Source organism: Abrus precatorius, unplaced genomic scaffold, assembly GCF_003935025.1.
Source record: "Abrus precatorius isolate BTA unplaced genomic scaffold, Abrus_2018 Scaffold5, whole genome shotgun sequence".
Taxonomy (NCBI): Eukaryota; Viridiplantae; Streptophyta; class Magnoliopsida; order Fabales; family Fabaceae; genus Abrus; species Abrus precatorius.
Window position 1 is genome coordinate 19092954 of NW_020874395.1, and position 16059 is coordinate 19109012.

The following is a 16059-nucleotide window of genomic DNA, read 5'->3' on the forward strand; positions in this document are numbered from 1 at the left end:
TATTTAATAATGAGAAGTCAACCCCCTTACTGTATTTCCTACCTTCCTTTTATAGGCATTGTATTGGGCTGATGGGCCTGCTGAGTCAGCCTTTATACTTTGGCCCATTTTCCTGATTTAAATAATATTTTGATTATTACCCTTAATTGGGTTAATTACCTTTCAATCCTACCGAGGGGTATCTGGCCTATTATGCCGAATAGGTACTCGGTTTCCTTTTCTTACAAGTGGGACCGAGTTGATCTTTATCCAGTACACTAGCCCCACAAGCCTGAAGAGGTATGAAGCGAAGGCTTTAAATATCAGTGGTAAGGTTGCAATAGGTAGTCGGTTAAGGTGTCTTTACCTACACTGAGGGGGGGTATTCGGTTAGGGTGAATGTAAATATACCGAGGGGGGTATTTGGTTAGGGTAAATTGGAATATATCAAGGGGGGTATTCAGCCTTTAGTGGATGAGTAATGGTAATATTTAAACGAATGATGTGTATTGGGTTTATACTAAGAGGTAATCGATTTAGTAACAAAACGATACAGGCCGAGATAGGAAATTATAATATAAAAATAAGAAATTTGTAAAGGAATATTTTAGAATGTTGGTTTTTAGGGTTTGTCAGCGGGTGTATGAAACGAAAGGGTGCCCCACCTCATCTGTTGATCTAAAAGGGATCTGACGGTTCAAAACGAAAGAGCGTCTTTTCATTTGCCCGACATCAGATCTCTTATAAATATGTGGTGGTCCCTGCATCCATTTTCTACTCTTTTGTTCTGTACCGAAACCTGCACACTGTTGCTCTAAACCGAAGAGTGTTCAGAGATCTTCAGCTTTTCTTCCCTACCGACTACTTGTAAGGTGCGTTTCAATTTTTCACTTTTTTCTTTCATGGCTGAACCTATTGAGTGGGAGGATTCCCTGTCAAATGCCTCGGGACCGAGTACTGTCGAGGTAGACATTATGAACGGAACCGAGGGGAGTAGCGAGGTTTCATCCATTTTAAACAGGAGGGCTGAAGAAGCACAGGTCAGGGAATGCAGCAACGAAGCCAAGTCGTCAGCTTCAAGTGATACTGACGCTTCTGAACCCTTACCGAGTACTAGTTCCCCTAGGGAAAGACAGGTGTTTCCTCCCTGTAAGATACCTGGATATGAGTGGGTGCACGGTGAAGTGGCCGCGTACTTTTCTCGTTTTAGAAGAAATAAAAGTCTTCAACTCTTTGTAGATAATTGTGATATTTCTCTGTGGGAAGCCTCTGACCCGTATCCGATACACCTCAGCCCCTGCAAGGGGGACAAGACCAAGAACCTAGAGTTTGTTTTCGTTGGAGGTGTCAGAATGGCCGATACTTTTTTCATGTACGAATACATGTTTAGGGAGTTAGGTATCAGGCTGCCCTTTGATGACTTCCAAATGGGGGTTTTGAGGGTTTTGAACGTAGCGCCGACACAACTACACTCGAACGGGTGGGCGGCAATACAAGCCTTTAGAATACTTTGTAAATTTCACTATATAGAACCTAGTATAGGCCTTTTTCTTCATTTCTTTTGTACACGTCCATCTGACTTGGCAAGGTGGGTGTCTCTAATAAGGCAACCCGAGTTGCCTTTGTTTAAACCATATGCTTCGTCTTTCAAGGGTTTCAAAATCGGTTACTTCAACGTGACTGTGGACCCTGTAGGTAGAAATTATTTTTTTGATAGCGAGAATAATCCTCTCTTCCCTTTTCACTGGACTCGGGTGTCGCGCCGATACGACGTATTCCCTGAGGACATGTTATCAGCTAGGGAGTTATCGGATTTACAATTTTTGAAGTCCTTTCCCCGAGACCTACCTGCCCGACATGTAATCCTCGTGCTCAAGTCTCCGCGTCCTCGCTGGGATATGGAGGGTATGTGTCGTCTTGTTTTTAACTTGTATTTGGAATTGAGTTGTATTGATTTGACTTGCTATTTTTATTGCAGGCTTAATGGTTCAGCGAGGTGTTGATGTGCTGACTTTCCGTCGTAATCTGAAGCAAAGAATGTCGGAGGGGACGCCCATTGAGGAACATCGTCATCCTCAAATTGATCAACTTCCTGAAGTACCAGAGCCTCGTCCTCGTCCCCGAGATGTTATTCCGGCTGAAGGCCCTTCTAAGAAATGCAAGGACAAGGGCAAAGGCAAGGAACCCGATAGGGAGAGAAAGAGAAGGCATGCCCATTCGGGTGGGCCTAGTGGCGTACAGGGGGCTCGCAAGTAAACCCGAGTGGTGGGTACCGAGGAAGGAAGCAGTTCCTCCACCCCTTTAATTCCTTTGGACATGCTTGCCGAGGGCTTCCTGGCAACCGAGACACATACCGGATGACTAGCAGCTCCCAACTTGTTATCTGATGTGGGGAAAGAATTGGTCGATAGCTTGGAATATGAATCACTCTGGCGCTACTACGCAGAACTTCATGTACGGTCAACAACGATGCTCTGAAGGCTAGTTGTGGATCCAATCATTGAAGTTAAGAAGTTAAAAACTGCCTATTCGGTTTCTGAGGAAGCTTTGGCAAAGAGTAGAGAAATTCAAGCCAGTCTGGATGAGACCGTTCAATCCCTGCAAGGTCAAGTTAATCAATATAAAGAGCACTTCCGGATAATGGAAGACCGGGTGCAAGCTGCCGAGGAGGCAGTGAGGGTAAAGGGGGAGGAAATGGAGGCGTTAAGAGTGAAGTCCTGTCAAATGGAGGAGGCCCTACAGGCCAAATCTACTGAGATGGAAGAAGCCTTGGCACTGGAAAAGCAAAAAGCTAAAACTGAGATAAGAACCTTTGCCGAGAAGTGTTCTCAGCAAGTATCTTACGAACATGAAGCCGATTTTAACCATGCTATTCGCCAATGTCATGGATTCTGCCAGGTTCCGGCTGATTTCCATTTTGACATCACAAAGGACTTCTTCGGTGGCAAGTTTATTCCTTATAATGAAGCTGATGATGATGTGAAGCCTGACGCCGAAGCCCCTAGACGAATCGTTGAAGATGCTGCTAATCCGAGGTAGCCGGTCCTGATGCCGAGGAAAGGGAAGAAAGTTAGATTAGTTTTCTTTTGTATTCATGGGTCATTAGTGCCCTAATTTTGTAATTAGTAACTTTGAAATAGAATTTCTTTTTTGTTTCTCCTTCTCTTATGCCTTGTATTGAGAACTTGGTCATATAACTCGTACTAACATACGATATGCTTAATTAATTCATCTTTAGCCGAGTAGGGTACATAGGAGGGAATTAAACTAACTCATCTTTAGCGAATTAAAAAATATTTAAGTTTAATGGTGATTCAACCTTGACCGAGTGGGTACTCAAGAGGGATTTATTTAATTCAACCTTAGCCAAGTAGAAATACTTGGGAGGGAACTTTAATAATTCATCCTTAGCTGAGTAGGGGTACTTGGGAGGGAAATCATTAATTCAACCTTGGCCAAGCGATACTTGGGAGGGAATTTTAATAATGATAATTCGTCCTTAGCTGAGTAGGGGTACTCGGGAGGGAAATAATTAATTCAACCTTGGCCAAGCGATACATGGGAGGGAATTTTAAATGATAATTTGTCCTTAGCCGAGTAGGGGTACTCGGGAGGGAAATAATTAATTCAAGTGCTTGAAAAATAACCCTGATGCATAGGAGACCGTATAGTTGAAGAGAAGTATTTTATTGATAAGGCGCCTCGTTAAAAACCTTCCCAGTAAAACCTTTTTTTTTTTTTCAAGAGGACAAAACTTGGGAGAGGAAAAGAGTACACTGATAACAGATTACAAAGCTTTTAACTGTAATAATGTTTCAAATGTGTAACATTCTAGGTCCTCGGTATTAGTTTTCCTTCCAACGTTTCTAACTTGTATGCTCCGTTGTCTAATCTTGCCGCTACCCGAAAGGGGCCTTCCCAGTTGGCTGCCAGCTTCCCTTCTCGTCGATCCCGGCGTGCATCTCCGGCTACTTGCTAGACTAGGTCATTTTCGTAAAATTGGCGTGGATTGATTTTGGAGTTGAATTTTCTAGCCATCATTCTTCTGCTAGCCTCAGTCATAATGGCAGCTTGGTCATGTATCTCATCTATTAAGTCGAGGTTGATGGCCAATGCTTCTTCATTAGCCGATTCCTCAAAATTCTTCCTCCGAAATGAAGGTTCTCCAATCTCTACTGGCACCATGGCATCAGTACCATAGGTAAGCCAAAAAGGAGTTTCCTTTGTTGTGGTTTGCAGCGTGCACCAATAAGCCCATAATATTTCGGGCAGTTTCTCTGCCCATTCTCCCTTTGCCGAACCCAATCTCTTTTTTAATTCATGTAAGATCACCTTGTTTGTAGCCTCAGTCTGGCCATTAGTCTGAGGGTGTTCAACAGATGTAACTCTGTGTTTGATATGCAGGCCTTCCAAGAACTCATTGAATCACCGATATTGTTGGCCGTGATGGTGGCAAGGGGTTTGGCTTCTATCCATTTGGTGAAGTAATCCACAGCAACAAGGAGAAATTTACATTGCCCTTTTGCTAAAGGGAAAGGGCCGAGGAGGTCCATTCCCCATATGGCAAAAGGCCAAGGAGAGTTAATAGGGCGAAAGGTATCGGCATGTTGGTGTATGTGAGGACCGTGTTGTTGACAGGGAATGCATTTCTTCACAAACAAATGGCAATCTTGAGTGAGTGTTGGCCAGTAATATCCGGCTTTGAGTATTTTTGCTGCCATAGTTCTTCTGCCTGAATGGGTACCACAAATTCCTTCATAGATTTCCCTCATGACGTAGTTAGCTTGGTCGTGGTTTAGGCATTTAAGCATAAGAGTTGAAATTCCTCTCCTGTACAAGTGCTTGCCGAGAAGAAGGTACTTAGCTGTGTGCATTTTTATTTTAATAGCTGAAGTTGTATCCTCTGGTAAGCTGCCATCGATGATATACCCGAAGAGTGGGGTCATCCAATTATGAGATGAATTTTCTACGTCCATGAATTCTTGTTTGGTGATGCTAGGTTGGAGGATTTCTTGACGAACCATGTTGTGCAACTGCCCTGGTTTCCTTTGGCTAGCCAGCCTAGCAAGCCTGTCGGCCCGTTCGTTCATGTTTCTTGGCGTGTGCCGAACACATACCTCGTCAAATTCATTTTTTATTTTCTTGAATTCTTGGTAATATTTAAGCATAACCGGGTCCCTAACCTGATATGTATCATTAACCTGTTCGGCCACAATTTTTGAATCACTCCAACTGGTAATGCGTTTAACTCTAATCTCCTTTGCTAGTCTAAGACCGGCAAGTAAAGCCTCATATTCTGCTTGGTTGTTAGATGCCCTAAATCCAAACCGAATGGATTGCTCAATGGCGAATGCGTTCGGCCCTTCGAGTATGACCCTAGCTCCACTACCCAGTCGATTTGATGATCCGTTGACGTGCAGATTCCACATGTCCGAGGTAGTGTATCGTTGTACGGTGAATTCATTGACGAAGTCGGCTAACACCTGAGCTTTAAGGGGGCGTCATTTCTCAAAATGAATGTCAAATTGAGATAGTTCAATTGTCCATGCTACTAACCGACCAGCCAATTCTGGCTTCCTCAAAATTTTGGCCATTGGACAATCTGTACGTATGACCATCTGATGACTCTGAAAGTAGTGTCTTAACCGACGAGCTGTGTGGACTAGGGCAAGTACCACTTTCTCCATTAATTGATACCGGAATTCAGGACCTTGGAGTGTTCTGCTGACGAAATATACGGGAGCCGGTTCAGGTGTTTCATGAAGTAAAACCGAACTGATGGCGTTATAGGACACGGCCAAATAAACAATCATTTCCTGATCAGTTTTTGGTTTTGTTAACACAGGCAGCGCTGCTAGCACATGTTTGTATTGGACGAAGGCGTCCTCATATTTGTTGGACCAAGCGAATTTTTGGGATTTCTTCAATAATTCAATGAAAGGCCGAGACCTTTCTGCCATTTTTGGCAAGAATCTAGCGAGGGCTGCAATCCGCCCGGCTAGTCGTTGAACATCCTTGACATTCCGAGGGCTAGCTATGCCGATGATGGGTTTACATTTATCGGGGTTTGCCTCAATCCCCCTTTCGGACAACATGAAACCCAAGAATTTACCGCCAGCTACACCAAATGTGCATTTTTCAGGATTGAACCTCATATCATGCTTCCTGGCTTCGCCGAATACCTCCTCCAAGTGGTCAAGATGTTGCTTCAATGCGAGGGATTTAATCACCATGTCATCCACATACACCTCCATGCATTTACCCACTTGCTTCTCGAAAATTTTGTTCATTAGTCGCTGGTATGTTGCCCCTGCATTCTTCAAACCGAACGGCATCACTCGGTAACAAAAATTTGCTGAATTTGTGATGAATGTCGTTTTCTCCTCATCCGAGGGATACATTCGTATTTGATTATATCCAGAATAAGCATCCAAAAAACTCAGTATTCTGTGACCGGCTGCACCATCGACCTGGGTATCAATGTTTGGTCGGGGGTATGCATTCTTTGGGCATGCTTTGTTCAGGTCCGTGAAGTCCGTGCACATTCGCCATTTGCCGTTGGCTTTTTTAGCCATGACGACGTTGGCTAACCATGTTGAATACCTAACTTCTCGGATAAAGCCAGCCTATAGTAGCTTGCCGGTTTCTTCTTCTACTGCCTTTGCTCTATCGCCACCAATTTTTCTCTTCTTTTGAGCTATCGGTTTGGCCCCCTTGTAGACCAATAAGTGGTGATAAAGAAATGTCGAATCGATGCCAGGCATGTCCGAGGCTGTCCACGCAAACAAATCAGCGTTATTCAGCAGCATTTCCTGAAAAATTTGCTTTTTTTGTGCATTCAAACCGATCCCTAAATAAGCAACTTGTTCTAGTTTTGCTCCAAGTTGGAAAGGTTGCTTGTTTTCAGGCTCAACCCGATATCCCTCATCCATTCTTGGATCAAGTTCAACATCTAAGTCCTCTCCCAACCGAGGAGATACAATATTGACATCTCGGCTATTCCCATGAAAGGGTCTAAGATGTAAGCTTGCGAAGTAGCATTCTCTGGCTGTTTTCTGATCAGTATGGACTGTAACAATTCAGCCTCTTTCAGATGGAAACTTCATGGCCAAGTGCGGAGTGGATACTATGGCCTTCAATTTATTCAGGGATGGTTTGCCGAGTAGTATATTATAGGAGGTGTTCGCATGTACTACAAGATAAGTAATTTTTATACATTTTCCCTCATGTTCTGATCCAAACGAGGTATACAAGTCAATACATCCCCTAGGCTCCACTCGTTCCCCAGAAAAACTGACCAATGGTTCGTTATATTCTCTGATCTCTTCTTCAGAGATGCCTAATTGCTTAAATGTATTCCAATACAAGATGTCAGCCGAGCTCCTTTGGTCAATTAGTGTTTTTCGAACAGTGCAATTAAGAATGTCTACACTAATGACCATGAGATCATCCTGCCCCGGATCGACTCCTTGAAAGTCATTGTCAGTGAATGTAATAGGCGGGATCCAGATTCTGTTGCCCAATGAAACATTATTAACAGAACGGACATGTTTGAGATGCCTCTTTCTGGCCGAATGGGTAGGTCCTCCACCGGTAAACCCTCTAGCTATGGTGTTAATGACCCTTTTGGGATACTTCTCTCGCTCATCATATCTTCTAGTTGGGGGTTCCCTAGACCTGCTCCTGTGTCGTTCAAATTTTTTGTCGTCAAACCTCTTTGGTGGTTCAGGGTAACGGTCTCTTCCTCTGTTAGGTTGCCCCATGGAATTTGTCTGTACAAAATCTTTTAAATGTCCTTCCTTGATTAATTCTTCAATTTTGTCTTTCAGCGCGCTGCACTCCTCGGTAGTGTGACCCCTATTCTGATGGTATCGGCAAGACTTACTTTTATCTGCCCGAGGAGGAGTGTTGGCGCGTCTAGGCATTCTCAATATTTCTGTGGCCAACGCCTGATCAAGTATTCTGGACCGGTTAGTGTTGAACGTAGTGTAAGAAGGATACTTAGGTCCCTAGGGCGGCCTTTCAAGTTCATTTCTTCTCTCGTTTCCCTGCCTAGCCTTGAAAGCTTCTCTCCTATCTGTATTTTTTGAATTGGACCCTTGGTCTATTCGTACCTGGTTTCGGTATTTAGATAATTCTTCCATCTGCATATACTTTGCAGCCCGACTCCTTAACTCGTCTAGGTCCACGGGGGTTTTTTTTGCAGATGCTATTAACAAAAGGTCCTGACTTTAAGGTTGTTGTGAGGTGGTGCATAGCCACTGTTGGTTCCAAGTTATGGATTGAAAGAGTCACTTTGCCAAAGCATTCCATGAATGTTCTAAGTGGTTCTCCCTTTTCTTGGCGAATATTGACTAGGGCCAGGGATGTTAAGGGATGAGGTCGGCTTGTGGCAAACTGCAAGTTGAAACGTCTTGTGAGAGTTGCAAAAGAGTCGATGGATAAAGGGGGAGTCGGGTGAACTAACTGAGTGCAGGTCCTCAGAGTGAAGTGGGAAAAATTCTACACCATAAAGTATCATTTTCTGTGTACAGACCGACTTGGGTTATAAAGACATCCAGAATATGGTGAACGAATGGGCTTCGGTTCACTAGATCATCTCGGTCATTTTTGGCTACCGATTGATAAACTTGTTTTAACTTTTCTTGCAACGCCGAGGACTCCTTCTGATCCCAGATGATGGGTGTAGTTTGGGAGGGGATGTGTGTCCTTATCTCTTCACTTAGGTTAGCATTTTCCCTTCTTAGAGCCGAAAGCTCCAATGCATCCTTCTCTCGCTCCTTCTTCATTTCCGTCATTTCTGCCTTAAGCTGCCTCAGTACAGCTAAAATGCTCTCATCTGTTCCTCCTTGCATCACCACTTCAGGTATTGGTTCCTCTGGTGTGACACCCTCCATTTGTTGTTGAGAGGTTCCTTCCTACTGGCTTCTCGTTAGTACCATGTTTAATTCTGAAAAATGAGGCTAATTGTGCCCCACGGTGGGCGCCAAAATGTTCCTGTTAGGATAACATGGGTCTTCAAGTCTCTACTTTGACGTACTGACGTTTCTCTAACTGCTGCTGATGTGGAAGGGTACCTGCAAAAGGCACTCCGATGCTGAAGTCAGGATTCGGTTCTGACCAATAAATGCTATTTAATAATGAGAAGTCAACCCCTTACTGTATTTCCTACCTTCCTTTTATAGGCATTGTATAGTCAGCCTTTATACTTTGACCCATTTTCCTGATTTAAATAATATTTTGATTATTACCCTTAATTGGGTTAATTACCTTTTAATTTTGACGAGGGGTATCCGGCCTATTATGCCAAATAAGTACTCGGTTTTCTTTTCCTACAAGTGAGACCGAGTTGATCTTTATCTAATACACCTAGTAAAACAACCATTCCTCAAGGACCCCTATATATATACGTGTTGGTTGTTAACAATAAATAGTCAGCATGATTGTTGCTAACAAAGTGAATGGTAATGAATTTATTAGCTTTCACAAATGTCACCATGTAATTCCAGCTCTTGAATTACACGTTTCCCTTCGCAGGCCATAGCAACCACATTTCTTTTCTGTTTTCTCTATGCAAATTTCTTCTATGCAACTTGTTGTCTCTGCTCGGTAACGTTGTAGGCATGGATTCGAGCCCAATAATTTGGTAAATCAATTCATTATCCTAAGAAAGTATTCTGAATATCAATGCAGGCCCTTGCACGTATAAAAGTTTGCAAATTTATATTGATATAAAACTTGTTTACCTTAAATGAAAAATAACCAGTAAATGTTATTCTATAAAAACAATTATTCAAAATATTATGCTAAATTACGTTTCTTACTCAAAATTTCATCCAATAATTCACGAAAATATAACAAATTGAATTAGCTACACGATCTGAGAATGACTCCTAAATTATCATATTCTATTTTAACATAGTTTTGTTTTTTTTATTTCTTTTTTTTTAAGATTTTAGTTATAAAATTTTCCTTGAAGAATTAAATGTCCCATGTAACACGTGAATTTCTATCTAACAATTTTATTAATAAAAGACCAATACCAAAAAAATGGTAAATTCTTTGGTTTCTTCGAATTAGAAGTGTGGTTATACCTATCATGTACGACGTGACAAGAAAATGACACGTGTTATTAATATTATTACATCTTTCCATGTAGATAATTATTCCTTTATTAAGAAAAAGTGTATTATTACTAGGCTCTATGGAAAATCCTTTTCTATGTAATCTTATGAAAATTCTTTGGTCTGAATACCAACAAATTTTGGACCAAGAAGAAGTTTACTGGTTTCATCATTATAGATCTAATTGGATTAAGTTAGGTGATAGAAACATAAATTTTTTTCATAAAGCTGTTATTTTTAGAAGGAATAAAAATGTTATTGAATCTTTAAAAGACATATCTGGCAATTGGGTATATGACCCCTTACTGCTAAAATCTATGGTGGTGAATTATTTTAAAGAGATATATGTTGATTCCACTTCTGATATTTTTGGCCTGACCACTATAAGCTCCTTTCCCACTTTGAGGGATTGTGATAGGGTTAGCTTATTTTCTCCCATTTCCATTGAAGAGGTTAAGGTATCTCTGTTCTCTATTAGGAACTTTAAAGTCCCAAGGCCTGATGGGATTCATGCTTTATTTTATAAAAACCAATGGGAATTTCTTGTCCCTTTTATTTTCAGATTTGTCCTTGATGTTTTTCATAATCCTGTTAAAATTACTGAGGTTAATGAAACAAGTATTACCCTTATTCCTAAGACAGATAATCCTGAATATATTAGCAATTTTAGGCCTATTTCCTTATGTAATGTTAGCTATAAAATTATAACCAAAATTGTTGCTAATAGATTAAGGACTATTCTGCCTCACATTGTTTCAGCCAACCAGACTAGTTTTATTCCTGGCAGACAGGGCATTGATAATGCTCTCATCTTACAAGAATTAAACCACTCTTTAAACTCCCTAAAGTACAAAAATAGTTTTATGATTATTAAACTTGATCTTGAGAAAGCTTATGACAAGCTTAGATGGAGTTTTATTATTCAAACCTGCCAGGAAATTGGTCTTCCCTCTGATCTGATTAAATTAATTTATCACTGCATTTCCTCCCCTTCTCTGTCCATTAATTGGAATAATGAGATAATAGAGGCGTTTTTACCTACTAGGAGAATTCGCCAAGGGGACCCTATCTCCCCTTATCTTTTTGTGATGTGTATGGAGAAACTTGCTCACTTAATTAGTGATAAGATTTTGAATAATGATTGGATTCCTTTTTCTTTTAGTCCCTTAGGGCCTAAAGTGTCCCATCTTTTCTTTGCTGATGACATCATTCTAGTCTCCAAAGCATGTCTTAATCAAGCTGTGATTATAAAGGAGGTTTTGACAAATTTTTGTACTGCCTCTGGCCTAAAAATTAATAGTGGCAAATCCTCGATTTTTTTCTCTAATAATAATGATCCCACCATTAAAAATTCTATAATAGAGTGTTTAGGTATTAAGTCTTGTAACCAGATTGGGATTTATCTTGGAATCCCTATTGTCTCAAAGAAACCATCCAGGAATCAATTCTCCTTTTTGATTGATAAGGTTAGGAAAAAATTATCCATGTGGAAAATGAAATCGTTGTCATTTGCTGGTCGGGTGACGCTTGCTCAAGCATGTATAATGAGCATTCCCTCCTATGTTATGCAATTTCTCATCATCCCTAGTTCCGTTTGCCATGAGATAAATAGCATTTGTAGAAAGTTCATTTGGGGTTCGTTGAATGGTAGGAAATGTCATCTCTTAGGTTGGGAGAAAATTTGTTTGCCTAAGAATGAAGGGGGGTTTGGGGTTTAGGGACTTGAATACCCTTAATAAAGCTTATATGATGAAACTTTGTTGGAGGCTTACTAATTCTCCTTCTGAGTTTTGGGCTCAGGTGCTTATTCATAAGTATAATTTTAAACTGAGTAGTGATATTGGCCTTAGGAATAATGCTAGAGTCTCACACCTTTGGAAGGGTATGATGTCTGTTTGGTCTCATTTTTCTAAAGGTCTGAGGTGGTTTGTTAGGGATGGTATGGCTACAAAATTCTGGACTGATAATTGGGTCCCTAATTTTAGTAATCTTTCTCATTATACTCTGCTTCAAATTCCTAATTCTGATTTAGATCTTCCGGTGGCTATGTTTTCCACTAATGGAGAGTGGGATTGGAATAAAATTTCCCCTGCCCTTCCTGCTTAGATTTGCCAAATTATTGATCGTATTAGGCCTCCAACTCAATTTGAATCGTAGGATTTTCTGTTTTGGGCCTTAATTAGTAATGGTTTATTTTCAATCAAATCTACTTTTTCCTTGCTGAACCATGATAGGCCTAATGGTAGGATTGATCAATCCTTGTTTAAGGCTATTTGGAAGTGGGAGGGTCCTCCCAAAATTTCTATTTTTCTTTGGAAATCTGCTTATGGTAAATTATTAACTAATGAAGAAAGGTTTAGAAGACAGATGACTGATTCTCCTTTATGTCTTAAATGTGGTAGTGATCAAGAGACTATTATGCATGTGTTAAGGGACTATTTTTTTGCTCAAACTGTTTGGAGTCACTTCATTTTTGCTGACCAGTGGGTCAAGTTTTTTAGTGTTAGCCTGTCTGCTTGGTTAACAAATAATCTCTCTCTTTTGAATGCTAACAAATTTCAGAATTGGAATTTAATTTTTGGTACTATCCTTTGGTATCTATGGTTGGACAGAAATGATTTTATCTTCAACAATTATTCTAATAATCCTAATACTATTATAATGAAGGCTCTTTATGATGCAAACTATATTTCTCCAATTTGCAGGGAAGTCTCCAAGTCATGTCATGGGACTGTTAGATGGTTTCCTCCTCCTGTTGATAATTTCAAATTGAATGTTGATGGTGCTATATCCAAAGTTGCTAGTGCTGCTGCCTGTGGGGGTCTAATTAGGGATGCTCCTGGCAAGTGTATTGTAGGTTTCTATAGGAAGATTGATCTCTGTTCCCCTGTGGCTGCTGAGTTATGGAGTCTCTTCTTTGGTATTCAAATGGTGATTCAACTCAAGTTATCAGCTATATGGATTGAGTCAGATTCTAAGGAAGCCATCTCTCTCATCTTGAAGTTGTAACCAGCTTCCCATCCTTTATTTCCTTTAATTTGTAACATTAGGGAGGCTTTGAAGTTTATTAGCTTTATTAGGCTATCTCATATTTGTAGAGAGGCAAATGGTTGTGCTGATTTTCTTGCCAAGATAGGCCTTGACCTCCTCTCTCCCTGTGTCCAATTTGTGGATCCCCCTTCTTCCCTTTTTAAGCTTAGACTCTTGTAGTTCTATGTTTCCTAGACCTTTTGTGTAGGCTTTTGGGTTGTTGGGCGTTTTGCCCCCTTTCTTAGCAAAAAAAAAAAAAAAGTGTATTATTACAAAGAGTCCACGTAAAATTCTTACTAAAACTATAATTTACAGATCTCTGTACACAACAATTTAAAATAGAAATTTTTCCTTCAAAATTTTATTTTATAAATATAAAATATGTATAAAAATTTTATTAAAAAAATCAAAAAATAATTGTAAGCATACAAAATGTTACATGCTAAATTTAATTATTAACTAGTATTATAATTAAAAAAATCAGAAATTAAAAATTTATAATGATATAAAAATAATAATAATAATATAAATTATAAAAAATTAAAATAATATAATTAACATCATAAAAAGCGACCACTAATAATTATACAAAATAATATTAAGAATATGTTATTGGACGTACTTATCATGAATGTTTTATTAAAATTATATAAATTTTAATTTATTTTATTCATAAAAAGATTGCATATTTTATATTTTTATAAACAAGTATACCATTTTCATACTTTTATTTTTTTTCCAAATTTATGTTATATTAATTTAAAGTATATAAAACTAAATAAAGTAAAATTATTTTGAAAATAATTTACAAAATATTGGAAAGAAATTTTGATCATTATATTATGTTGAATATCCGTTGATAGGTGAAAAAAAATATTATGAACTAAAATAAAAATTTTATATAAAAATTAAAATATATACGACTAAATAAAGTACGTTTCATTTCATTTTTTAGAAAAATAAAAATGATAATAAATTAATAATTAATAAATTGGTTACATTATATACTTCTGTAATCGGATAAAATTAAAATAATAGATGAAATAAAATAAAATATTTTTATTAAGTTGTATTTCATTCTATGATATTTTAAATTTTTTTTTTGCTAATGATATTTTAAATAATTTAAACAATAGCTATCTCTTTAATTTTATTTTATATCTTCTTTTTTTTTTTTGGTAATTTTAACACCTTTTACAAACTTTTCCTTTAAGCTTTTGAAATATACTTCTCTCTCCTAAAGTCATATATATTTTTTTCATGATTTTGTATTTTTTAGATAATAATTCTCTTATAATAAAATATAATAAATAATATTTAACTTTTTTTTCATAAATAACTTGTGCAAGTACGGCTATATTGACTATTTCTTTTATTAAAACACTTAGAAGGGATAAAATTCAAATAATTTTTTTTAAAAAAATTTAAAATACCTTCTTTTTTAATAACATAGTTTGAATTTTGTCATATATCAAACTATAAAAAATTACTTTAAATAGTTATGATACCAATATCCAAGCACTCATAAAAATAAAAAATTCTAACATTGTACCTAGGCCCGGTTCTGAGGGTAGTTTAGAGGTGCGATCGCCTAGGGCCTAAGCTTAAAAGAGGGCCCAAAGTAAAAATCGTGTCCTACTTTCACTTGAAAAAAAATTCAGCTCTTACAGTTTGCAGTTGAAAAAAATAAAAAAAATAAAAAAGATCTTTTAATTCCTCGCACCTCACTTGCTATAAACGTAGTCGACTCATTGACTTTTGTAAACTCAAAACTTCATTTAATTTCAAAATTTTACTATTCTTAATATTAAAGCTCATGGAGAATTTTAGTTTTCTCTAAAAAATTAAATAATTATTAAGTTTGTAAAATCTACAGATTATTATCTAAATGTTTTAATTACTTATAGAATTTTTTTTACGGTTCCGATGACTATATCATCAATTGAAAGAAGTTTTTTAAAGTTAAAGTTAATTAAAACCTACCTAAGGTCATCAATGTTACAAGAACCGTTGAATGGTCTTACAATTTTATCAATCGATAAAGAATTTTTAGAAAACATTAATGTTGATGTTATCATTAATGATTTTGCATCTCAGAATCCTCAGAGAACTCATTTTTTATATTTTTTTTGTGTTTTTGTAGTTAATTATAATATAGGAGTTGTTTGAATGAAAAAATATTTCTTTTATAATTTTATTAAAAAAATTATAGTCACTTAAAAAGTTGTATTATTTTAATAAAATTATTAATATATGCTTTTATTTTGTTTATTATATTTTATAATTTTTTTAAAGGCCTTAATTTCCTATTTCGTCTAGGGTCCCAAAAAGGTTAAAAACAGCCTTAATTGCCTTAATTGTACAGATATTTTCATCGTGTTGTAACCCCGAATCATATTATCAAACTACATTGTTCATAACTAATAACATAAATTACGTAACACAGGTACAATCATGAAAAAGAAATTGACTTAGGCTCATGAACATTAGTGAAATTAAACCTTGTTAATTAATTATTTACTTTACCTTTTACAAAATGCTATTGGATAGAAAACAACGCTTGTAGAAATTCTTTTGGTAATGGAAAAGTGTTTGATTTAGTTAAACTCTATATTCTAAATATAAAACAAAATAGCATATTTATAATTTATAGTGGTATAGTTAGCAGTTAAGATGAGAAAAGAGTTGCTTTTTAAGAAGATGGTTTGATCCAAAGAAAGAAACATAAGAAGTGATAATGTTATTATCTTAAAAAAGTAGATGCAAAATTGTAAATAGAGAAGAGAGCTACCCGAACGCATCATCACTCATTAATCTCTCAATCTCTCTCATCAATCAAACGCATGCAACCAAGGAAAGACCGTCAATAACACAACACAATAACGCTTGACGTGACACCCTTGTTGCATGCAGTTACCACCACCAC

General features: G+C 37.6%; 1 protein-coding gene across 1 annotated transcript; it reads right to left on the reverse strand.

The window, feature by feature from the left end:
* Positions 1 to 3954: 3954 nt before the first annotated feature.
* LOC113866866 lies at positions 3955 to 5408 on the reverse strand. Its single transcript, XM_027501664.1, has 2 exons — positions 4386 to 5408; positions 3955 to 4341 (listed from the first exon to the last, which is right to left on the reverse strand). Exons 1-2 carry the CDS (start codon positions 5406 to 5408, stop codon positions 3955 to 3957), a joined length of 1410 nt encoding a protein of 469 aa, XP_027357465.1.
* Positions 5409 to 16059: the final 10651 nt, after the last annotated feature.

Coding starts and splice junctions, on each gene's coding strand:
- LOC113866866 (XM_027501664.1), bottom strand. CDS start 5,408: ATGTGGAATCTGCACGTCAACGGATCATCAAATCGACTGGGTAGTGGA. Junction 4,342..4,385: donor ATTCAATGAGTTCTTGGAAG/GCCTGCATATCA, acceptor GAACACCCTCAG/ACTAATGGCCAGACTGAGGC.